The sequence below is a fragment of the Nanorana parkeri genome, unplaced genomic scaffold, assembly GCF_000935625.1.
Source record: "Nanorana parkeri isolate BGI_ZX_2015 unplaced genomic scaffold, ASM93562v1 scaffold201, whole genome shotgun sequence".
NCBI classification, from domain to species: domain Eukaryota; kingdom Metazoa; phylum Chordata; class Amphibia; order Anura; family Dicroglossidae; genus Nanorana; species Nanorana parkeri.
Genome location: NW_017306469.1, coordinates 328,402 through 352,671, shown reverse-complemented (window position 1 = coordinate 352,671; position 24,270 = coordinate 328,402). Strand labels below are relative to the sequence as shown.

The 24,270-nt window shown below is 42.2% G+C and overlaps 1 protein-coding gene across 5 annotated transcripts in view; it reads left to right on the top strand.

Annotated features, from left to right (window-relative positions):
- The window catches only part of RABGAP1L (RAB GTPase activating protein 1 like), a 278,077-nt gene that overhangs the window by 180,342 nt on the left and 73,465 nt on the right, over positions 1-24,270 (top strand). For all 5 annotated transcript variants that reach the window (XM_018555548.1, XM_018555550.1, XM_018555552.1 and 2 more), the window contains 4 exons: positions 3,191-3,265; positions 8,546-8,671; positions 10,918-11,061; positions 22,268-22,309. In XM_018555548.1, the coding sequence (XP_018411050.1) occupies positions 3,191-3,265; positions 8,546-8,671; positions 10,918-11,061; positions 22,268-22,309 (387 nt within the window). The remainder of the gene's footprint in view (positions 1-3,190; positions 3,266-8,545; positions 8,672-10,917; positions 11,062-22,267; positions 22,310-24,270) is intronic.

Here is a 24,270-nt window from a genome sequence, read left to right as displayed (position 1 = left end):
CTACTGTGATCATGACCAATAACAGATGTGCATGAATCTACAATATGAACACAAGGCTAGGACAATAGGACATAAAGGACAGTAGGCTCCACGGGTAGAATTCTTAAATATTCTGACCCATCACAATAGCTATGAAATTGTTGGCACTGCAGAAACTATAACGGTTTGCTTCCTTTTTTTTTTTAAAGAGGAATTGTGCATAGACCATGAAATTAACAAAAAAACACTCTTTGTGTGAAAATGCAAAAAAAAAAAGAATGCCAGTAATAGTATTTTTTGAGGTCTGCATCCTTCTGCAGTTTATTATGTCATTTTGCCCATTCAAGGAAATGTTATGGAGTCTATTTAAAGCCCATCCACCCTGACCCACTTATGCCTACCTTCCCTGCACTCCACCTTTGCTCCATTCCTCCATAGCTGATGTCACCCATCTATCAGGTGGCCGTGTTTGTCCCTGGCGCTGGGCTGCTAGGCCAAAGCACTGCAACATTGGAAGATGTAACGTGCTCTTTATTCTTTGCAGCATTAGATATTTTCATAGCAACTTCAGCAGAGCAATGGGGGAGCACAGTGAAGGTGTTTATAGGTGGTCAGGCTTTAAAAAGGCTCCATGGCTCCCACTAGCTACCAATGACCTTAAAAAAAAACTGTGCCATGCTATCCCATCTAACAGTACCTGTGTAGCACATAGAGGCTGTTGTATTCTTTCTTTCTCTCTCTCGCTCTCATTCCAGCCAAAGGGTTAAGAGGGAAAGAAAAAAAAACTAAAGTAAAAGTAGGCAAAATGGATTTTTGCACTGAGTTTTCAAAGCTGCTATCTAGGAATTTTCTAGAGACTGGGGACAATAAAGCGCTTACAATGTCCTCTATGTACACGTACTGTTAAACAGGAGAACAAGATGATTAACATAGTTTACCCGTACACCTGTTTGGAAACCGAAATATGGGAGCTACCATTGTTTGTCTTATGAAAATTGAAGCTTCTGGTTATGTCTGGCTTCAGTACTTTTAAATTGAACCCTGAAGATGCAGTTAATTGTATTCCTTAATTTTGTTCTTCTTTCAATTCAGTGACTTAAAAAGCAAAAATGAATCATAAGCCTGACAGGCAAACAACTGGCTATTTTTTAACAATCGGTATATTTTCCTGGAGCCTACAGGCCCACAACCTTTGGTGCTTAAAGCAATACCCCTGCTAGCATCACCGCTTTAACCCAGACCATTTCCATCCAGTTGAAAACTTCCATCCATTGAAACTTCCATCCAGTTTCAAAATCCTTAAGATTTTGAAACTGTGTAAATAAGCTGTATGAGATGACGGCATGTGTGCCGGTGGTGGGGAGAAAAATTGTCTACCGAGGAAAAAAGACACTTATTTTCCTCTGCTGCCTAAAGGCACAAGTGTCTTGTGCCTAATAGTAAATCCAACCCTGTTTGCACTGACATCTGATAACTCTGGCAGTTGGGATGTTTTAGATAATTTGCATATTAGCAATCTTCCCAGCTTCAGAAACTTGCTAGATTCAAGAACAAATTTGTAAAATATTACAGCTTACATGTTAATAGATGCGGTGGCTGCATTACTTCCCCTTCTCAGGCTTTTCTTTCTCTGTAATCAGCAGGTGATTCTGCCAGGAACACACTTCTTGCCCTAGAGTGACAACATTAACTCACCATACTTTATCTATGGAGAAGAAGGGCTGTCACCTTAGGATGGGGCTACATAAACTTTGCCTTTGTCTCTTCTTAATAACTTAGAGGGGAAAGGCATCTGTAGTCCTCAGAATAGACATAAGGTGACAGATCTTGCCTTATTCCAGTCAGTGTCCTGACACTGGAACTCCTGAACTATCCCAACTTCAAGGGCAACGGGAGACTAGTCACAGCTTCTCCCACATACCATAAGTGCCCAGTGACATATTGCCTGGTCTGAGCACTGCATCATAAGAGGTGTGCCTAGGTAAAATTTCATAAATGTAGAATTTGCAGGTGACCCTGCTGACACCAACTGTAAGGATGACGGTATGAGCTGGCCCATTATGTAGTATGCTATCCATCAGGGGTTTTGGCGGAAAGCAAACATGTGCTTTGCCAATTCAACGCAAAGCAAGAGGTTTTCTTGAATTCTCCAATTTCCACCAGTATATACATGCCTTTCCTTCCCTCTCCTACTGATATCTTGGCCACGGAGCGCTTAATAAAATACCCAGTGCCAAAGGCGTAACTAGAAATCACAGGGACCCAAAGCAAAATTTTGTATGGGGCCCTGTGATTTCTAGTTATGTCCCTTGCAGGGCCCACCTGGATCCCAAACAGCCCACCTGAGAGTGACCCTGCAGAGCCCACTATAGGCTCTCTATGATGGGCTTTGCAGGGTCTCAGGTGGGCTGGTCACACCCCTGCACACCTCTGACCTGTCAGCCCCGATCCTCTGTCAGCCTCCTCCACCGCCGGGCTCCGTCTCCTCGTCCATGGTTGCTGGCGGGCTCCGCCTCCTCAGCCGCTGGCTGTCACTGACTCATCAGCGGCTCTGAGGAGGAGTGCGCCACTGCACAGGTTGTCAGTGATCTGAACAGCGGCGCATTCCTCCTCACAGCCGCCAGTGACAGCGAGCAGCCGGCAATGCCACCGCAACTCAGGCGGCTCGCACGGCATCAGGGGGACCCCTTTGTTCCTCGTCCTGGCCAGGCCCCCCTGTGCCCTGGGCCCGTAGTGGCCGCCTCGGTCGCTATGGTGGTAGTTCCACCACTGCCCAGTGCGTCCAGGTATAGTGCCGCCATGGGGGGGTCCATAGCACTGTGTGAGTTATGAATCCAGTGACTTGAAGCTCACACAGTGCTTTCCTTCCACCCCCAGAAGCTGAACAGAAGGGAAGCAAAATAAGGATGAGCATAAGCATCTGTCGAGGTTTACAATAATGTTAACCTGTTGCTTTGCCATGCATTGAAAAAGCACAGATTCACTTCAGTACATTTTACTCCACACTATAGCTAATAGAAGGTGATCTTATTCATGTGTGACATTAGAGATGGCCTTGTGTCTGGCATTAGAGGGGAGCCATTGGTTGGGATCCAGTAGGCTACACTTATAATAAAATCAATACTATAGGTGTGATGCAGTCCTCTCATTCGTCAAATGTAGCTTTTTATAATCTGTGTGCTTCTCTCCTGATCTGTGCATTCTTTTTCAGGCCTATTCTTTGTATGACGAGGATATTGGCTACTGCCAGGGCCAGAGCTTCCTTGCCGCGGTGCTTCTGCTTCATGTGAGTAACAGGCTACGTGATTCATACAGCGGGGGAGGCTCTCCAGCAAGTGATTGAAGGTTGGAAATGCTGAGACATTGCTGAAAATTTAACTATTACTATGATCACTTTCTCATAGTCAAATGAAATGTGTGCTACCACATCGGCCAATGTGATCAATATGGATGTTAAGGTCTGATCCACATCAAACTGGAATATAAGTTTTATGTCTGTGTGTAACTCACCTACTAGCTTCCTTTTATATGACATTTCAATGACATTTCCTGCTAGTAGTTTAGCTCTCCATTCACAGGCTCGAACAAAGTGTCACCAGGGACCAGGTTTTCAGCAGTTGCAGCTATGCAGTGGTGTCACAAGGGGGGTGTGGGGGGTGCGGCCCGCACCCGGGTGACACCATTGGAGGGGTGACACCAAAATGACTCACAGTCATTTTGGTGTCACCCCCTTCTGAAAAGTCGGGCGCTCGGTCATGGATCGAACGCCCGACAGTATCAGGAGAGATGAGGGGACCCGGCGGCATACCTTATCCCGCCGGGTGACTGTCCCCTCCTCTCTCTGCCGGCGTCCATCACCAAAATGTCAGAATACTGCCGCGCGTGTGCGATGACGTCATAGAGCATGCACGTGGTGACGTCACGCGCATGCGCAGTGACGTCTCGGCGGGGTGACACTCGGTTACCGCTCCGGGTGTCACCCAGCCTCGGGATGCCCCTGCAGCTATGTCTGGTCCCCTGCTCCGAGAGGGATCTCTGACTAGTTCTATTATTTCCTTAAATACCGTACAAGTAGTGATGCAGTTAGAGAGTAAACTGCATAGATTGGTGCAGCAAGAATTGTATTCATGTACGTCCAGAAACATACTTTACCATGCATGGCCTGCTGTTGCTCATGTAATCATATCTTACATGACCAAGCACAGGGTACACATTGGGCTTGCCTGTGCATCTTGGCAGTGGAGCACCTTGTATCAGCACCTCTTGGGTTAGGGTTTTATATGTCACAGCTATTAATCTATAGCCATATCACTGGGTGTCAAACTGAATCTGTCAGTTTTATTTTGTTTATTGCCCACTGTCAAGAATCCACTGGGGGAGCAATATGCTATCTTTTTGCTCTGTAATGATTACATTAAATAAATCAGTTTCACAGCAGCTATTTAAGGTTTGTTTCTTACTGTGAAAAGTCCAAGAAAACAGGTAAAGGGCACATATTCATTAAAGTGTATCTGAAGCTAATGTTAGTTTTGGATGGAGTAGGGAAGACTTAGACCCAAGTAAGGTTTTCATTGGTGCCTGTGTCCACTCTTTTTTTGGGACAGACAGAGATTTCTTTTGGTGGTATTTATTTACACCACTGGTGGGGGCCCAGTGGTGATTAGACACCAAAGCATGTCAAGCCTTAAAATTGCGGGCGCCTGCAATTGGCCATAGGCAACGCTTTAAACGCTTTTACTGCTCATCAGTTTAGTGTTATCAGTGATGACTGGCCCTAAAATTATTGCTCTCACTCCAACATTCGCAGTGATATATAACATGTGTGGCACAATAGGCGGAATCATCGTTTTCACACGTAGACGCACCCGACGCATGTTTGCGTGTGTATGTGGGGGGCGGGGGACTTAAAAAAAAATGTACTGTGTTTTTTTATGCTTCTTTAATTTTTATTTTTTTTACACTTAACTTTATTGCTATCAATAAAGTTTATAGCCAATCTACATGACAAGTCCTCATTATGGAGACATCATGGGTCCCCCAAGACCCCTAATGTCACCTAGGGACCCCAGAGAAGCTGATGAAGCAGAGATCTGCGTCACCAGCTTCTCCCCAGCTTCTTAAGCTGGAGAGTGACAGAGGAATGCGGTAGTGATGTAATATACATCGCTTCCTGCATTCGGGGATCAGAGAGAGATCGTGTATCGATCTTCCTTTGATCTCCTGTCACAGAGCAGCCGTGCCGGTCCCAGCCGCATCGGGCACAGCAGGTCTCGGGACTGGCAGAGGCGCCCGATCGCTTAGATGCAAAGCTCCCGGCCAGCCGTTTAATTACAATGGCTGGCTGGGAAGCTACTCGCCCGGCTCTGGCGTCCTCTCGTCAAAGACGAGAGGACAAGCGGATTTTATACCCCGAGGGATTCTGCTCTGCTTTATTTCTCAAGCCCTGATTGAGGGAGAACTGTGTTAACCCCTAAAACGCATTGGATCTTTGAGTCTCTTTTTTTTTCCTCAATAAATAAAAACATTTTGGACTCTTCTACATTTTCCTTATCAGCTCAGAAGAGGAAAACCTTGTGGATGCCCGTGTTCATGTACCGGCAGGGGTCTCCCTATTCTGTACCCTCATTAATCTGCAGTTTGCAACACTGAAACAAAAGCATTTCTAAGTCTTCTAGAGAGTGGATTGGCCTTTCTCGCAGCTCCTTCCTAGAAAGATTGTTTTTCAAATACTTTTCAGATCAGACCACCCAGGGTGACACCTGTCGAAACTTTTTTTGATGTTGTCTGTGAAATTGTTGTCACAGTGTCTGTGTGATGAGAGAGGCAAGGAGCAAGCCCTGTCTGTCCTTGTGCGTGCCACACTCTAAATGTTTCTTTCGTCGTGTTAGGCCCCGTTCACACTGAGAGATTTATCGCACGGTAATTCCCACGATATTGCGGCTATTTACCGCGCAATATCGCTCTCCAATGCATCTCAATGGGGCTCTGTCCGTCGCTGTCGTGGGTCGTGTGTCGCTACAGCAGGACCCTTTTTGGAGCGGATTTTGCCGCGATTCTAGGTTGCTCAATCCAAGCATTTGCGCGATATCGCGCAAAATGCAAATCGCGTGACAAACGTGCGATTTGCGAATCGCTCAATGTGAATGGGGCCTAAAGGTTTAAGAACCCCATCCAGCTCATACCGAACACAATCCGTGGAGGAGACAATGAACACACGGCCAGAGACATTGTGTTGTCTGGTCTGCCCTACCCGCTCACATTATTTTTCTTTTCTGTACTGTTATCAGATTTATAAATAAAATAGAAAAGAAAGCAGCAACAGCAGATGATCTTGAAGTTGTGAATAAAGTGTTAGTTTAGCTGTTGTCAGTGTGGATTTGCAACATATGATCATCCAAAGCAAACCTGAGTTTGCTTTAATCCCTCTATCCCCAGCAGCACATACTCAACCTTCCATACTCATACTCCTTTCCGTATGACAGGACTGTTCATATCCCTTTCTAAGCTACTGCTTGAGCGACTTGTAGTTTGCACAGGGTGTCTTCTAGAGCACGGGTTCTCAACCAGTGTAACCTCAGGGCCAACATTTGTCCTTGGTCATTAAGTCGTGACCCAAGTCGCAACGCACTGTAATGCACGGCATTGCGGTACTGTGTGTTCCGGTGTGGGCGATCGAACTGTGGGTGAGAGGTAAGTTTGGGGTACCATTCAAGTGAATGGCAATGCAACACACCTCCCACACCAGAATTGGTGGTAGGTGCGTTTTTGCACGGGACTGTGTGATTAATGCACTGTACAAGTGTGAAAGGGACCTCAAAAACACTGACAGACACACACAACCACAGACACAATCTCACACACATATGCACTCCCCCCCAAAAAATGTTAAGATCCACCTAGTCTCCCTATCTTATCTATCTTCCTATCTTATCGAGAACTGGAGTGGATCCTCAGCCTGGGGTCCAGTGTGGGCTGCTGTGCTGTGATGGAGCTCCATCCATATGTGATTGCTTGTACAGCTCCCATGAGGTGCCAGGAGCCAGAATGGGACATCGGTCCGGGCACCTCTACAGGACACGTGAGGGAGCTGTGCACTGTATGGATGGAACTCCCTCGTGGCCATAGCACCATACCATACCACCCCACCCCACCTCAAGCTGACATTTGGCACCGGGCAGCATATTTTGAACACGGGGTTGCGACCCACTGAACACGGGGTCGCGACCCACTTTTGGGTCACGACCCACCAGTTGAGAACCAAGGTTTTAGAGTAAAGGAAATGGGAGTTTGTGCTTTAGAGGAGTAAGGCTTAAAGTGAATTTGTTGCTTTAAAAATAACCTGTAAGGACACGAATATGGCAGCTGCCACTATTTACTGTTGAATAAGCATGCAGGAAGAGAGTGCAGACCTTACCACACTGCATACATGTTTTTTCTAGGTTAGTGATTTAAGCTGCCCATACACTGTACTAATTTTTTCGTTCAACTCTATAGGTTGAACTCGATGGACTTGTGTTTTTTGTCAATCTAACTAACTATGTAACTCATGGGCTGAACGAAAAAATAGAACAGATTCCTGCATCTACCCTTATGAGTGCTGATAAAGGACCCCCCTCCCCTTTTTTTTCCAACCAGCTCCTTCAATCAGCTGATTGAGGCATGCCAGCCAGAAGGGTGCTGACAGCGGCACCCACTTTGTGAATTTTGGCCAGTTCACAAAGAACAGGCCAAAATTTGCATAGTGTATGGCCAGCCTTACTCAATAGAAAAGGTAGGATCCAGAATGACAATTCCTGCCCATTAACTTTAAAAAACTAAGTTAGCAATGTTTAATCATCCAAAAAAGTGCTAAACTAACAGTTGATCCAGGAGTTCATACATTCAAGTAGCCACACACCGAATAAATCACTGCTAAAAACAACTTTTTTTTTTTTTTTTTGTATCACTTGTCTCTAGATCCTCAAATCGTCTCTCAATGTGTGCCAACACTGTCCTTTCTTCTGGAGGGTGGATACTTTTATTCCCCATGGTCCCTGTGTGTGTGTTGCAAAGTAGCCACCAATCCAAGCTCACTCCTGTGATGGATCCCAATACAAATTAGTAAACTAGACATGAGATTGTAGCCCATGACGGGAGTGAGCTTGGAGTGGTGACTACTTTACAACACACACAGGGACCATAGAGAACAAAAGTAGCCACCCTCCAGAAGGAAGGACAGAGTCAGCACTAATTCAGAGATGATTTGAGGATCTGCAGCCGAGTGATACACAAATAAGATATATTTTGGTTAATAGTTCAGGTACTTGAATGCATTTTTAAGGTTTAACTCCTGAGTTTAATATCACTTTAAGCTACAGTCCTTGTGATGTTGGACTGTAAATTTGTATGATGTGTTTTGTCAGTTGTACAATCAATGAATAAGAAAACTGGTAGAGAACAATTATACAGACAATATAAGAGAATATCATTTGTATGACTAACATAAGTACATTAGGGCACCAGGGATCTTTGATTGTTAGCAATAATGAATGACCTTTGTATTTTTTGTTCATTGTTCCCTATGCAGATGCCAGAAGAGCAGGCATTCTGTGTGCTGGTTCGGATTATGTATGACTACCAGTTTAGAAACCTTTATAAGAATAACTTTGAAGATCTTCATTGCAAGTTTTACCAGCTTGAACGTTTCCTGCAGGTGAGTTTTGAGTTAAAGGCTAACTCCAGGCTTTTTCCTTTATATATAAATATTCCTTAATTTTTTTGTAAGGCCTCCCCAGAAACAGCGCCACAAAAATTGCAGCTTTGGCTGCAATACTTTTCACCTCCAGTAATTAATTTTCATCAATAGATGTAGTCAGCTTTCCAATTGATTGGCACCCAGTGTCATTCAACAACAAAGGATTTGCTGTCACATGGGGTCAAGCATCGCCAGTCCTAACACTCATGTGTGACATGTTTCACACAAAAAGTGTTAAATAATGCTTATTTGTAAGGTCAAGATGTTTTATATTTTTGGAAAATCAGCATCTGCCTTGATGCATTTCATAACACCATAGTTCTTGGATTTAGGTGACTGGGTTACCCTTGTGGCTATAAATGACGATGTATAGTCCCAACTGGAAAAGCGCCTGGATGAACTAATGTAAAATTAAAAGTCCAGTTAAATGTGATTATAACAACTAGCTCACTTAAAGAGACCATGTCACCAACTTTAAAATTGCAGGCAAAGCAACAGAAAAATCAAGTATTTTCAATACTTAAGTGTTGTGTTGTTCTTTTTCACAAATTATGTTTCATTGTCTAGGCAATGTGCCTCTAAACTTGCTAAAACAATGTGACTACTCCAGGAGGAGTCAATTCCCTACCAAGGCCCCCTTCCTCTTTGCACGTCATAGCCCCCTCCTCTTCTGGGAGTGTCTAATTACTATTGTCTGTGCTATTCCAGCTCCTCCGCACCTCCTTTCACCTCCATACATAACCATTTATGTATCCGGCATTAAATAAAAATCCTAATTAAAATTTCTAGATGTAGAATATTTATCATTCCTAATATATGACTTATGCATTGAGATTTATAGGCCCAGTTCTATACATCGTATTTATTACAGTGCAAGCTATTGTAGGTAATACACCTAGGGGGAAGAACAGTGCCAAATTTACAAAAGGTGTTATTACCTATTCACAGGGGTGTCTGCTTTTTTTTCCCTTTTGGGTTTGTATACCAAATATTTGTGTAACCATATGCGGGCACACAGCCCCACTAATGCTGCTGTCAATATTACTCTAAACCTTTCCTTAAAGGAATGGCCATCTGTTTCCCTTCGCTCTCATTCTGCATAATAAACAGCCTGGATGTCACTGTTGTTATTTGCCAGCATGGATTTCTCTTCTGTGCTGCCAATGTTTACTCCTGGATTTCTTTAAGTTGCACAAGCCAGATAGGAAGCAGCATGGCTTGGATTCCTTAATCTGGCTTTGTGCTATTGTGAGATGAGCAGAGGTTTTATACATGGCTACAGAATAGTGAGTGTCAGTCTTATGCTCCCCTGTGGCTTTCAGTGCATAATGCGGACCTTTACACTCAAAAATCAAATTCTACCAGTGCATCCCTCTACGGATGATGATTAATAATAACATAGACATGTCAGGGATTGCCTTGCTATCAGCAGAGCATTGCTGGGAAATCTCATCTGTAATCTCACGAGATCTCAGGGAAAGGCATTTTCCTCCCCTGAGATGATGTGCATGTCCTAGTCACATGTCTAGTCATAATGTTTAAAAGTACCTGACCATTATATCTATGCTATGGAGCCAAATGTTTGAGTTTAGATCCTTCCATTGTACGATTACTGATAATGCTTCAGAATACAAAGACAGTTGTGTGCTTTCTGTTCCATCATGACTGTGCTCCTGTGTACAAAGCCAGATCCATCAAACTATGGTTTGATGAGTTTGGTAGTTTGGTGAAAGAACTCAAGGGGCCTGCACAGAGCCCTGACCAAAACCTTACTGAACACCTTTGGGATGAATTGGAATGCTGATTGCAAGCCAGGTCTTCTTGTGCGTCAGTAACTGACCACAGAAGCAAGATTTTTACTGAATGAGCACAAAACCCCACAGACATATTGTTGTGGAATGCCTTCCCAGAAGAACGGGAATTAATAACAGGAAGAATGGCATTAATATACCCCCCTTCGAGGGGAGGGGGTTATAGGGGTTACATTGCCTTTGGTTTTGGAATTGGACGTCCAACAAGCTCATTTATGTGTAATGGTCAGTTGTCCACAAACATATGGCCGTATGGTGTATATAAAACCCATTTTAAATAGTTTCTACATACCATTATTTGTAGCACTAGTAACTATAAGTAGAAGAATAATCATTTTGCAGTGGTCAGTATACGATGTACATCTTATTTTATGTCATGTTTCTCGTTGACAGGATCAGCTACCAGATCTTTACTCCCATTTCATGTCACTGAACCTGGAAGCACACATGTATGCCTCACAGTGGTTCTTGAGTCTTTTTACAGCCAAATTCCCTCTGTGTATGGTCTTCCACATCATGGATCTTCTGCTCTGTGAGGTAAGGATCAGCACACTTATACAAGCTCTACGTAAGAATCTTATGGCAATAGTCATTATTTATCAACACGTGTTAAGGAAGAGTTGATGCTTGTAGCTGGCAAGGTGCTGCTTCCTGTCCTTGCTCAATATTGCACTTGGAGAAACATTTGCCATATGGAAAACAACCATTCCTTTCCAAACACACTCTCATAAATGAGCCATTAAAGTGCATCTAATGCCAAACCTTTTATTTTTACTTTTGAATAGAGTTTGGGAGGGTTAGATCTCGTGTCTAGTTTATGCCACCATTGTCACTGGGACTGAAAAAGAGAGAGAATCTAAAAATGTACCATTGTCACTAGAACAGGGGAAATCTTCCAATGGGGTCACTTGTTCCAGTGACGGCTATCTAAAAAAGGATTTCCCTCATTTTAGAGAGATTTGCTCTCGCTTCTTTTTGTATCTACAGGACAGGAACTGAATGGAAATCTCTTAAATGGTACACTGATGGCAAAATCTAACCTAATGGATTTTAACCATTACCTACTCTATCCAAACTAAGAAAACATTTGGATTTAGATAAAACTTTAAGACATAATGGTGGTACTATTGTCCACTTAAAGTTCTATGAACAGTTAAACCCACTTGGCGTCGTTGCATTCACATTTATATCCTGCATCTTAAGTAAAAACATTAAAGGGAAGTCTTTAAATGTAGAATTGTGTCTTTACATTAGATCTTTTCCCACTAGATATTTACACGTTGTCAGATTGTGAGTTAGTTCAAAAAGCAACATGGAGAATATAGGGGTGGACCAATGCCTCTGCAGTCTGTGCTTATGCATTGGAATAAAAAAAGGACAAATGTTGCTATCAGGAAGATACACTGGGAAAGGGGTGAAGTGGTCAAGATGAAGGTAGGGCTCCCTTTTACTGATGATCATTCATGCTTCTCCATAGAGAAAGTAAATCTCAGTAAGGATGTTTTTTATGTCCTTTGACATGGTATTTAATCAATTGGTTCTAATATAGCCACAGGAATAATCACTAGTGAAGGTAAGCAGGCACTCATGTTTGTAGGCACAATACTCTATAGGTATTTTGTGTATACCAAGTTAGGGCAGGTAGCACTATGAGGAGAAGCTATAAATATACAGTATGTGAGATGTTCTGGATCCTCGTACACATACTGGTGCCAAGTGCAGTGACTAATGTCACCCACACAGGTTTTACTTTTTCTTTAGTGAGGTTAGAGTAATTATAATAAAAAGGATGACTGGTTACTGTGGGGCCTAATTATAACTCGGAGCAATTTATTTTCCCTGGACATCACTGGACGTATTCAACACCTGCATTTCACCTTTTTATTCATGAATTGCAGAGCACGGCATGGAGATACTGATGTCCTACAATGTGTTCTCTGCATAACGCTACAGAGAACACTTGCAATTGATGGAGATTGATGTCACGTGACCCTAGAGAACATGTCATAGGTTTCTTCCTCCTTCTCTCACAGGTTTTTTCCATTCATAGAATGAATGGGGCTTTGCTTGCTGTAGAATCCCAACAAAAGCGAAGGACAAGGCCTGTTCAAAAGACACGGATATGCTTTATAAATGTTCTGGAGTAGCTTCTAATAGAAAAGCAGTGTTATAGCTGTGGTTAGACCACACTGCTTCTTTATAAATGACACCATGTGTTGCTGCATTTTGTAAACCTCCCTTTACCTTCTTAAGTCAATATTAAAAATGTACGATACATACACGGAATAAAGCCAACCAGCTCTGTACTCCATAGTAGGTTGTCTGCGATTGCTTTTTTCAGAGACCCCGTCCCCAACAGTAGGTACAAGCACAAAAACCTAGTATATCATTCTTATTTGCAGTGTTATTCCTTTACTTAATTTGTTTCCATTCACTTGCACCTTTTAAACATGCTAGAAAATGTGACGAGTCCGTTCCCTAGCAAAACCTCCTCCATCCTTGCATGCCCTCTCCTCTTCTGGGAGTGTCTGATTATTCTCTGTGCTGGCCCATCTCCTCCAGCCCTCACCTCCTGACATAAGCTATTCTGTAGCTGGGAGGTTAGCAACATTGCCTGACGAAGGGGTCCTGTGAGGCTCTGAAACGACGCATCTATATGCCATGCTAACAAAATGTGAATAAAGATGATATTCCGAAGCTGAATGGTGTGCGCACAGCAATTCTTCTAGGATAATCACTAGCACACACGTTGTATACAGTACACTTGAATCTTCCTTCAATCTATTTAATTGTCACATTGCATCATTAGTGCAAACGTTTTGGGGCCACACCCTGAAGAAGGGACCCTGCTCGGCCCCGAAACTTTGGCACTTTTGATACAATGTGACGATGGAATTAATTGAATGAAGATTCAAGTGTGTACCATGTGTGTGCTGGTGATTATCCAATCTTCATTTTGGACTGGTCAACAGGGTCTTCTTATCATCTAAAGGTGCCCACACACCTTATGTTAATCGCGGGAAATCCCGCAATCGTACGATTATAGTAAGTTGTGTTGGAGCCGTGCGACCTCTGCTACTTTAAGGTCGCACGACTTTTACCTTAGGATCATGTTCGAAAGCCAGCCGAACATCGTACGGTGTTCGGCTGGTTTGTGGCATGTTCCCATGATAAAAGCCGCACGGGCCGGTGTGCGCAAGCGCACACTGCCCGTTCAGCATTGCGGTCATCGGAAATACGATCTGCCTGTCCAAGATAGGCAGATCGTACGTTTTTTAAAATTACCTTACAACCATCGCAAGACATAAGTCTTGCGATGGTTGTAAGGTGTGTGTGCCCAGCATAAGTCTATAGCAGCATAGACACATCTTCATAACAATATTTGCTTTCAGATTTTCTGCAGGTGAGGTTGGATGCAATGAAGGTTGCAGAGATCCTCCACACTGTTAAAGCTTTGGTTTCATTTGGAACCTGCTTTTGACATTAACCAGTTATAAATTATCTGGCTCATAAATTTCGTTCTCTTGACTTGTGGTAAATTGTGGAGTCCATTAATTATTTCCACATACTTTCTTTCTTCAACACTAATTACAGCTGACTGTCAAGCAACAAATTTTCAAAGAAATCCTCCCCACTGCTGCTTTCCTCGAATTGCCCTTATCTGCAGCAAATCATGGAAGACACTAATGCTTTTCCTAGAGCCCTATAAAGCGGAACACAAGCAGCATTTATGTTTACTTACAGTATGTGTGGCAATAAATATGTGAAATTGTATCTGTCACAGGTACCTCCACGTTCCCCACACACAATCACTATTGGCAAGACAATTAAAGGGCACTTTTTATATCACTTTATTTAGAAAAAATATTAATAAAATTAAAAACATATTTCATTGTATACTTCCACAGGCTTATACAGTATCTCCTATTCATGAATACTGAAAAATCTAATAACATAATTACATTGAAAATAAATACATACAGATACTTCACATGCACTATTTTATAAGCTGTACGGGACTATTATGATGACCAAGATGACCACTTATACCCATCTTGTTGGCGCAACCCTTGTGACAGTGCTGCTAAATGGTTGGGAAGATAGTATCTACAAGCCAAATATCTGCAATTCACTATAGACTTAGGTACACCTTCTCCCTATGTGACAGTGTTTGGGCTTGGTTATGGATTGTTGAGGAACAGAGAGTTCCCATATGGGATTGAATGAGAAGGGGATGATGCTCTCTTCATACCCCGAAAGTTGGAGTTTTTCAGAAAAATCAGGTGAAACTTGCAGATACAGTTTGGTCCCTTTTCCAGTAACTTATGTTAACATTATAGCTTTTACAGGTTACCTTTAAAAGAATATATGCATTAACATTGTTTTCTAAGTCTGAGCCAAATGCTACCTCATCTTTATCACTTAGGGCTTGTTCCCACCAAGCACGTTCCAGGAGCAGAGCAGATCTGTTACAGACCGGATAAAAACTGCGTCCAATGTATTCCAAATGTTGGGCTCTAGTTCACACCGCAGCGTTCAGTTCCAGAGCATGTAAAAAAAACTCAAGTGACCTCCACAGAGCTTTGATCTCAACCCCTACTGAACATCTTTGAATTAGAACACCAATGGGAAACCAGGTCTTCTCATCCAACATCAGTACATAACCACACAAATGTTCTTTTGGCTGAATGTGCACACATTCCCACAGGTACTCTATAGAATCTTTTGGAAAACTTTCCCAAATGGATGGAGGCTGTTTTAGCTGCAAAGTGGGGGTTACAACTCCATTTTAACGCTCGTGGTTTGGATTGAGGTGTTGAACAGGCTTATATAAGTGTAATGGTGAGGTGTCCATGAACCTTTGGCCAAATAGTGTACCAGTTGTGGTTAGAATGGGTCTTTTGAACTTCTACGGACACTACCAATATCAAACTGATCTGTTCAGGCGAGGCTTACAAGTAATTAAAGTAATAGTGATATCATAAACAACAGCACAAATAATTTAGATTTTATTTAATGAGAACCCAATTATTTTGTTATTTGGGCAGCTTTGGAGGAAGTGTATGCCCCAGCCCTGCAATTCTAGCAGTTGTGAAGGCTGCTTATGTCTGTTTAAAGGGATCGGTGAATGATCCTACTAAAACTGCTATATAGGTATATTGGCAGAAGATGGCTGTAACCCGATAGATTCCAGCTTTACAGTCTCTTGTGCATTTGGCCAGTATAGCCATCCCTGGGACATACAGATGGCTGGGTTCTGAGTTTATCTGGTAGGACAGTTCACATTTAGTTCAGTAGTTGTATGGAACAGGGTTCATGACAACAGCATGTACTTAGTTGTTCAAGTGTCTTTGCAGTGACACACACACACATACCTATTTTCTCACAAGAGAAATGTTTAGCAGAACTCCAGGCAAAACTTTTATTAACCCTTGGGGCTACCCCCGCACTGCAAGGGTTAACTGTTCATTTTGGTCTAGGGAGAAAAATTAAGTTATACTCACCTGATCCTCGGAGACAGCTGGCTGTGACACCACACCCTCCAGCCTGTCTCCTCCTCAACTGCAGCGAAGGAATGTCTTTCGGGATCCTCATGTCCCATACACTGTCTATAGAATGTGATCACTCTAGGATCCTTAGACCACTGCAGCGGAGGTATGTCTCTCAGCACCCTTCCCATTTAAAGCAGACCTGTGCTCAAATGTTAACATAATGCTGGCTAAATGGATGGTGAAATAAAGTGCAATGCAAGGGCTGAAATACTTGCCTTTCCTGGAGAAAATGCTGCTCGAGGTTCCTTTCAGTGCTGATCACATGACTAGCAGCTTGGGCAATTGGGAACATGCTCTTTACTGAAGGGGAAGATTAGAACTGAATTTGGCTGATCCTCCTTAGTAGAGATCAGTTGCACTTGGGGTACCTTTTGTATTCTTCAGTAAATTTGAGTATTTCAGCAGCAGTTTTGTTTGTATTTATCTAACCCAGCATGACTGTTGAAGAGTTTGGTGTGGATGTGTTTCCTGCTATCAATAGCGATGCTTTTCGAGTCTGATACATTAAAGATTTTCTCTGCTACGCGAAGGCGTTTATGAGAAATTCACGCTATCATTACTGTACATCATCGGACTTTCTACGGTTATTGAGATGATGTTAGAAGTGCTGCGTTGCTGCCCTCTTGTGTTTGATTTATGAACAGCATCAGATGATATGTTGCGATTGATCAGTGTGCCAATGTCCCAACAACTTATTGCAGTAGGACAGTGATCATATCACCCAATCAGATTGTCCTTTCCAGCCGTACTGCAATGGAATCCTGAATGAATCAATGTCATTGGTGATTGTGATGTGTTCTCTCTTCATAGACTCTTGGGGTCAAAAGGTTTATTGCACCAGGAAAGGCGCCGGTGTTGTTTTTATACTCTTAGGGGCCAGGCTGACTCTTCTTTAACTGCTGTACATTCAGTAACTGATATATAGCTTTATCACTAATATGTCAGTTTTAAAATGGGGACAGGGAACTACGAACCTGCACAGGTCCCCATTTTCTAGTTCTCTGCTGCACCACATCCTCATTTGCTATTGGCATATTTTGATCAGATGGAGGACTCCTGTATGGCACCAATTTGTAGCTAAAACGAGTTTACTATTTTATAAACAGTAAAACCACTGTGGAATAAAACCCTCACATATCTGACACTGGTACTTAAAGGAGAACTATGAGGTGAGTGCTTTTCACTCATAGTTCTAGCCGACCTGTGACAGTGAGACTGTCACAGGTCGGCTCAGTAGATCGGGAGGTGAGCGAACGCATACCGGCGTTCGCTCACCTCTCGATCCTGTCACGGCTCTCTGCTGGATTCCCCGCTCCGATCCGCCAGCGCTGACTGGTGGATTGGACGGGGGAGGGTACAGCTGGCTGGCTCTGCCTCCAGATAGGCAGAGCCAGCTGTCAGTCACACAGCTGGGCGGATCCCGGCACAATTGTCGGGAACCGCTTCAGCTGCTGCGTCTCAGTATACCGCGAGCTGCAGCTCGCGGTATACTGAGCCTAGGGTGATGGGAGGACGCTAGTTTGTGTCCTCCCGTTACCCTAAGGAGAACTATGGGGAAAAGACTTAACCCCATAGTTCTCCTTTAACAGGTATGTGAATTGTTTTTGTTACTTATGCCCCATTCACATGGGGCTTTAGGCTGTGACTAGGGATTCCTGTGACAAGAACCTACGGATTCTTGCAGCAGGAGTCCAGATGCGGCTGATGTTCCCATTGAAATTAATGACTGGGTGACAGCGCCACATCTGTCAATGGCTGTCTGCAAGTAATCATACGTGGAATGATTACCTGCGGTTCGGGATAGATGATTTTCCCTGGATGCAATCTGTCTGTGTCCAGGGACAATCATCTATACCGAGCAGCAAGTTTGGAATCCTGCCGCTCACATGTCAGCCTGCCATTAACATAAACAGTCACAACAGACACATCTGTACAGACCAACCTGGGAATACAGCTGCATGAATCCATAGACTCTTGTCACTGGAATCCCCAGCCACAGCCTGAAGCCCCGTGTTAATGGGGTATAAATAACAAAAACAATTCACATACCTGTTAAGTACACACCTATATGGGCTATGCACACAGCAATGTTAAAGCAGTTTTAGTTGCCATTGTCCAAATGGATTAATAAAACGTGCCATCAACAGTTTCTTTCAGACTGTGTAAAAAAACCTTTGGTTACTGATGGTGTCATAATCTGCTACTTGTCTGGAAGGGTTCTATGCTGCTAACTCCTGAGCAGTGCAATACAAGAGTCATTCTTTTAAATTTCTAATCATCTTGTAAAAACTCCAAACTGGGCTTGTGATGCTGCGTGCTTTGTGTGTGGAAGTCATTGGGAGCTCTCTGATCCTGTCACTCACAGCGCAATGTCTAGCAGAAGATACTTGACGAGTTAGGAAGCATGACATCCCTGGTATGAAGTGTGACACAGACTATAGAGGTCTAGGCAATGTGTGCAACAGCTGTCAGAGACAATTTACATCTATTTCAGTGAAGTGTTCCTCTGGCTTTCTATCCCCACAAGCAGAGCTGTAAGCCATTGTGGCAAAGTGGAGTCTTTTGAGTTGTATATTATACAACAGAGCTTTGGAAATGAGCAGTACAGCATGCATGCTTTTTAACCGTGTTTGCTTCCTAATACTAGATCTTCAATTTTGCACACTATTGTGCTTGTTTTCTACTATATGCACCGTACATTTTCATGTTTCCAAAAGCAGACAACTTATCTATCCGAGAGATTTTTTGGACAATAGCTCCTCCTGCTGGATAATTGCCTCTGTTTCTTTGAGAGGACCAGTTACCCTAATAGACAATCTGGCATACAAATTCAGTTACTTTCACAGAATCGAATGCAAAGGTTTCAGGGAATTATTCAAAGTAACGTATTTTCACAATAGCTATGTTTTGGTTTGGAATTGGATTATATTTGTATGTACACAGCTGTCTTGTTTTCTTTATTCTGTGAATATATGTTCTCCGCACACCAGCTTAAGGCTGGATTCACACCTCAGCCATTGCATTTAGCATGCGTTGACACGTGTTAAATGCCCTTGAGTTGAAGTGTGTTGACATCCTTTTTTATCACATTGCATTTTGTTGATGCGCTTTTTTTTTCCATTAAAGATTTTTCTTTTCAAATAAATGTAAAATACAGTAACATGAAGATAAGAGAAAAGGACCCCCATAAGACATCATTAATAAAAGACGGCAAATAAAAGATACAGGAGTCATAGATCATGGGCACCCCCAAAAACTCCCCCTACAGTAATATCATGAACAAAACGGAGGTGTACACAGAGGTTCATTAAAACTAATTAAAATTCAATAACAACCATCAATAAAAAAAGAAAAGGTCCATCACCAGGCCGAAGGGGGTGATAGAGTAAAGGAAGTTAGAAAGAAAAGGGAGATAGAGAAAGAAAAGAAAAAGAGAAGAGTTCCGAAGGCCAGGTCTCAATGTGCATTTTTTTTTAACACATTGATGTCCAGAGTTTTTTTGTTCATAGCAGGAGCCAATATACATTTTTTTCCTTCATGTTTGTTGCAGCAAGCTGTGGTGCATTGTAGGACATTGCACTGCGGTTAAATGCAACATTTCATTTTCAAGTGCACAGTACAACAACCTGATGGTGTGAACTGAGCCTATTGGAAACGATGGATTTCAGCTTGTTATTGCATTGGGCCAAAGTGGGGAAATTCAATCCAACACAGCCCACCACATGTGGTGTAAATGGGCCCTAAAGGTTGATAAAGGTTTGCTTTTATTGCATAATAATCACGCTGGCATGCTTTTTAAATCTTTAATCTGGTGTGCGGACAACATATATTAATGGAGTTTTATTAATGATGGCAAATGTTGGTCATCACAGCACCTAGAACAGTACAGTGAGTGATTGGAATATAGTCATAGATTTTAACCTGTGAATTACATGGAAGCCAGCTGTTCTTCATCCAGCAATGATTTATGCAAAACAGATTATAGTAGGGCTGCAACAACTAATCGACATAATCGATTATAATCGATTATTGAAAAAGTTGTCAACTTTTTCAATCATCGATTAATCGGATTCCTATTGGTTGGCCCTGTTCACGGCTCCACACACGCTGCGCGCCACACCACCTCCCCACCTCACGCTCGCCGCTGCCAGATTCGCCCGCCCAAATCCACGATTGGCACACGGACGCGGAGAGAAGAAGTAAGGAGGAGCAGGTGTGGGTGGATGGCAGCCGCCAATAGACAGGCCCGATCTCAGAAGCAAGTTGCTGGAAGACTGCTCAAGTAAGCCTACTTTTCCCTCCCCCCCACATGGTACTCTATAATGTATTGCTAGGATTTGTATTCCTCTATAGCTGATGGTACATTGTGCTGTATATTATACATGGGAATACAAATCCCAGCAATACATTATACACTGTATGTATAATGTATTGCTGAGATTTGTTGTATTCCTATATAGCTGGTGGTATTCTGCATTGCGCTGTATATTGTACTATTGCTGGGATTTGTTGTACTCTATAGCTGGTGGTATTCTGCATTGCGCTGTATAGTGGACTACAAACCCCAGCAATAATACATTATACAGCGCAATGCGGAATACCACCAGCTATAATGTGCTATTGCTGGGATTTGCTGTACTCCTCTATAGCTGGTGGTATTCTGTATTGTGCTGTATAATGTATTACTGGGATTTGTAGTCCTCTAGAGCCTACGCCATTCTGCATTCATTGCTGTATAATGTTACACTTTTCATTTCACTATATTGCACACCACACTATTTTTTTTTCTCTTTTACTTCCACCGCTCCAAGCTTGCTCCTGTTATGGACTGCAATCTCAATACAAACTAGTAGACCCATCACTGGAGCTATTTAAAAAAAAAATATTTTATTTTTTATCCGATTAACCGATTAATCGGACTTAATAATCGGCTAACTAATCGATTTTGAAAATAATCGTTAGCTGCCGCTCTAGATTATAGCAAGCTACATAGAAAATTATTAAACAATGTGCTATTTAAATATAGAATTACAAATGTCTCTAATATTTGTTTTCTGTAAGATTATTTATGTTTTAGGGCTAGTCATCCCATGGCCTAGTATGCTAGTGTGAAGTAAGATTAAAAAAGCAATACTGCCTTGTGTCTTTAGCAGTTACAGTGCGTTCCATAGGTATCCCCACCCCTCCTGGAATGTTTCAGCATTTTGTAGTGTAAAAACTTTGCATTAAAATTGGATTTAATTGGGATTCTTTACCACTGATCTATATACAATAATCCTAATGTCAAAATAGAAATGGATGAATAGTTTTTTTAATAATTTACAAAAAAAATCTTGATTGCATATGTATCTGCCCACCTTGCTCTCAGATAAGCTCTGGTGCAATGATATTTAAAATAAATGTGATAATAAATATAATCTTAAATGTAATAGATACAAATATTTATTTAAAACAATATTGTTTTACTATATACATTTTTTAGGCACATTGATTTTTTCATACTAATATTTTCTGCAGAAGTCACTTAATTAGTTAAGAGGATCCCAGCTTTGTGACATGTGATATTGAAGTAAATATACAGTACTTGTTTTTGGAAGGTTCCATGGTGTATTACATGATGTATCTAAACAAAATTGGAAAGCATATAAAAACAAGTCAGGGGTATTGTTCTGCAAAAGCTACAGTCATGGTATGTTTTGTAAAAATACCAAACTATGGACATCCCCCAGGGCACTTTTAAATCAATTATTGATGAGATGCAAGAAGAAAATGGCACAAATGCAATTTTGTCTACAAACCACCAAATCTCAGTGACTTGGCACAGAGACCAGATAAGCAAATGAGAGCTGCTGAGAAGCACAGCTAAGGTGGAAAACACTACAATTCAGATGCTCCACTAAGATCCTGAATTTCTTTGAAGGTGCCCAGCGAAGCCCAAACGTTAGTCCCTTTGAAATTCTCAGTGACTGGTATTTCTCATCCAGTCTTGAAAGAACTTGAACAATTTGTGAAGAAGAATGGGCAAAAAAACTGAAAGATCCAGATATACAACCCTAGTAGAAACGTACCCCCTATGACTGTAATTAAAGTGTATATCTATGGAAGGCACCGTATAAACCTACATAAAATCAATGTACAGCTGGAACTATTTACATATGATTAAGATGATTTCTCCTTATTCCTCTCCTCAGGGACTGACTATCATCTTCCAGGTGGCATTGGCTCTCTTGAAGGTATGTTAACTTTGTTGCTATGTGTAGAATAGAAAATATGTTTTATTGCAAGCAATTATCAAGTAGCACAGGCTGCATGTGGTTAAGCCCGACTTGTGGAAACCAAACACTATCTACAAGCTGATCAGAGCTATTGATATGAATATTCCATAGTTCCATAAAATGCTTCATAAACGCAGGTTCGAAGAAAAAAAAAAGACACACCAGTTACAAGGTACTCAAAAGGGAACTATGAGGTGAGTGATTTCCACTCATCCTCATAGTTGGAGTCGACAAAGAAGCTGTCACAGGTCGGCTCTATCGATTGGGTAGTGAGCAGAAACATGCTGCCGATCCGCTCACTGCTCCCCGCAGGGATTCCCCCTCCCCTCTCCGATTCTCCAGCGCTGAGTGGAGGAACGAACTGGGAGGGGGCGGGCACAGCTGGCTCTGCCTATAGATGGGCAGAGCCTGCTGTCACTGACACAGCTGGGTGGATCTCAACAGTATTGTCGGGGATCCGTCCCGGCTGCGCCGCTCTCAGTATATCGCGAGCGATAGTCAGCAATATACTGAGCTTTGGGTCACGGGAGGAGGTTAGTATATGTCCTCCCGTGGCCCTGAAGAGAACTTTGGGGAAAAACACTTACCCCATAGTTCTCTTAAGTGTCCAAGAGGTTTCAAGTGCAGAAAAGACATATCCGGTAAAATGTATGCTTCCATTGCTGATTTGTCAGCTGTTTTGGTTGTTTTCAATCTTCATGTCTATGTCATAAAGCTGCATGCAATCCGAGCTTTAGCAGATCATTAGTGTGACATTAACATTATGTTGTAATGCAGAAGACTCAGCAGAAATGTTTCTGATATGTTTGAATATCTCTTTGATCTACTATCACGGTAATTATCAATCATTATTTGATCAAATTTTAAAATTAAATTAGAAGTATTGGAAGAGAAAAATGTACTCTTCCCAATACTTGGAGGCTCTATAGATCGACAGCTGAGCATTCACACTCTAGAGAGGCAGAGCCAGCTGTCAATCAGGCAGAGGGATAGATCTCAACAATATTGTCGGGATTCTTTCCTGACTGCAACGCTGCAGCGCTCTGTGAGCATATAGAGAGAGGGCAGTAGGTTTTGCTTTAGTTCTCTTTTACTACTCTGCATTTTTAATATGTGTAATTTTGTGCAATTTTAAAATCATTTATGGTGTTAAGTGTTCCAAATATGTATGTTTTCAAAAATAGTTTTATGCCAAAAAACGAGAGTACCACATGGACAATTTGAGTTTCACAGGTCACATTGGCATGTTCGAGGTGGGCAGATTATCTGCAAAATTAGGAATGAAAATTAATAAATTAACTATTGCTTAAATGGTCAGCAAACAGTCTGATGATAGCACCCTTTCCAGAAGACTTGGCAACAAGTCTGTCTATAAGGATAAAAGAATGTGAATATTTTAGGGGCAATAAATTGATATCGGAAATTAGAAGAATGACATCAGCCCAGATCCAATCTTTTGTCACGAATGCAGTCACTTGGAGATCAGCAAACAGATGTGTACATCAACAGAACTTCGATTGTATGTCCCAGTGTAGGGTTAACCTGTGATACCAGAGCACTGCAGAGGACATTGGATCTGGTGGAGGCCATGTGAGAATTGGACAGACATTGAGTGCCACCAGGGAAAGATGTTCAGCTTAACTGAAGATCCAGAGTCACAGCATCGAAAGCAATCCACAGGTAGAAGCTCCGTTGACTGCTGATACAGGCTGGACTGGAGTAAGTGCAGAACTGGTAGAAGCTTGATAAAAGTCCAGAAAGGCAGCAGTAAACAGGTGAAGCAATGCAAGACACTAAGGGGTTCATTTCTCAATGCCATTAGCATAAAAAGGTATAACTGGACGAATGACGTTCTTATGGCGCTATACACCAGGTGGAACTTTTATAAATGAACCCCTAGAGCAATATTATAGTATTAT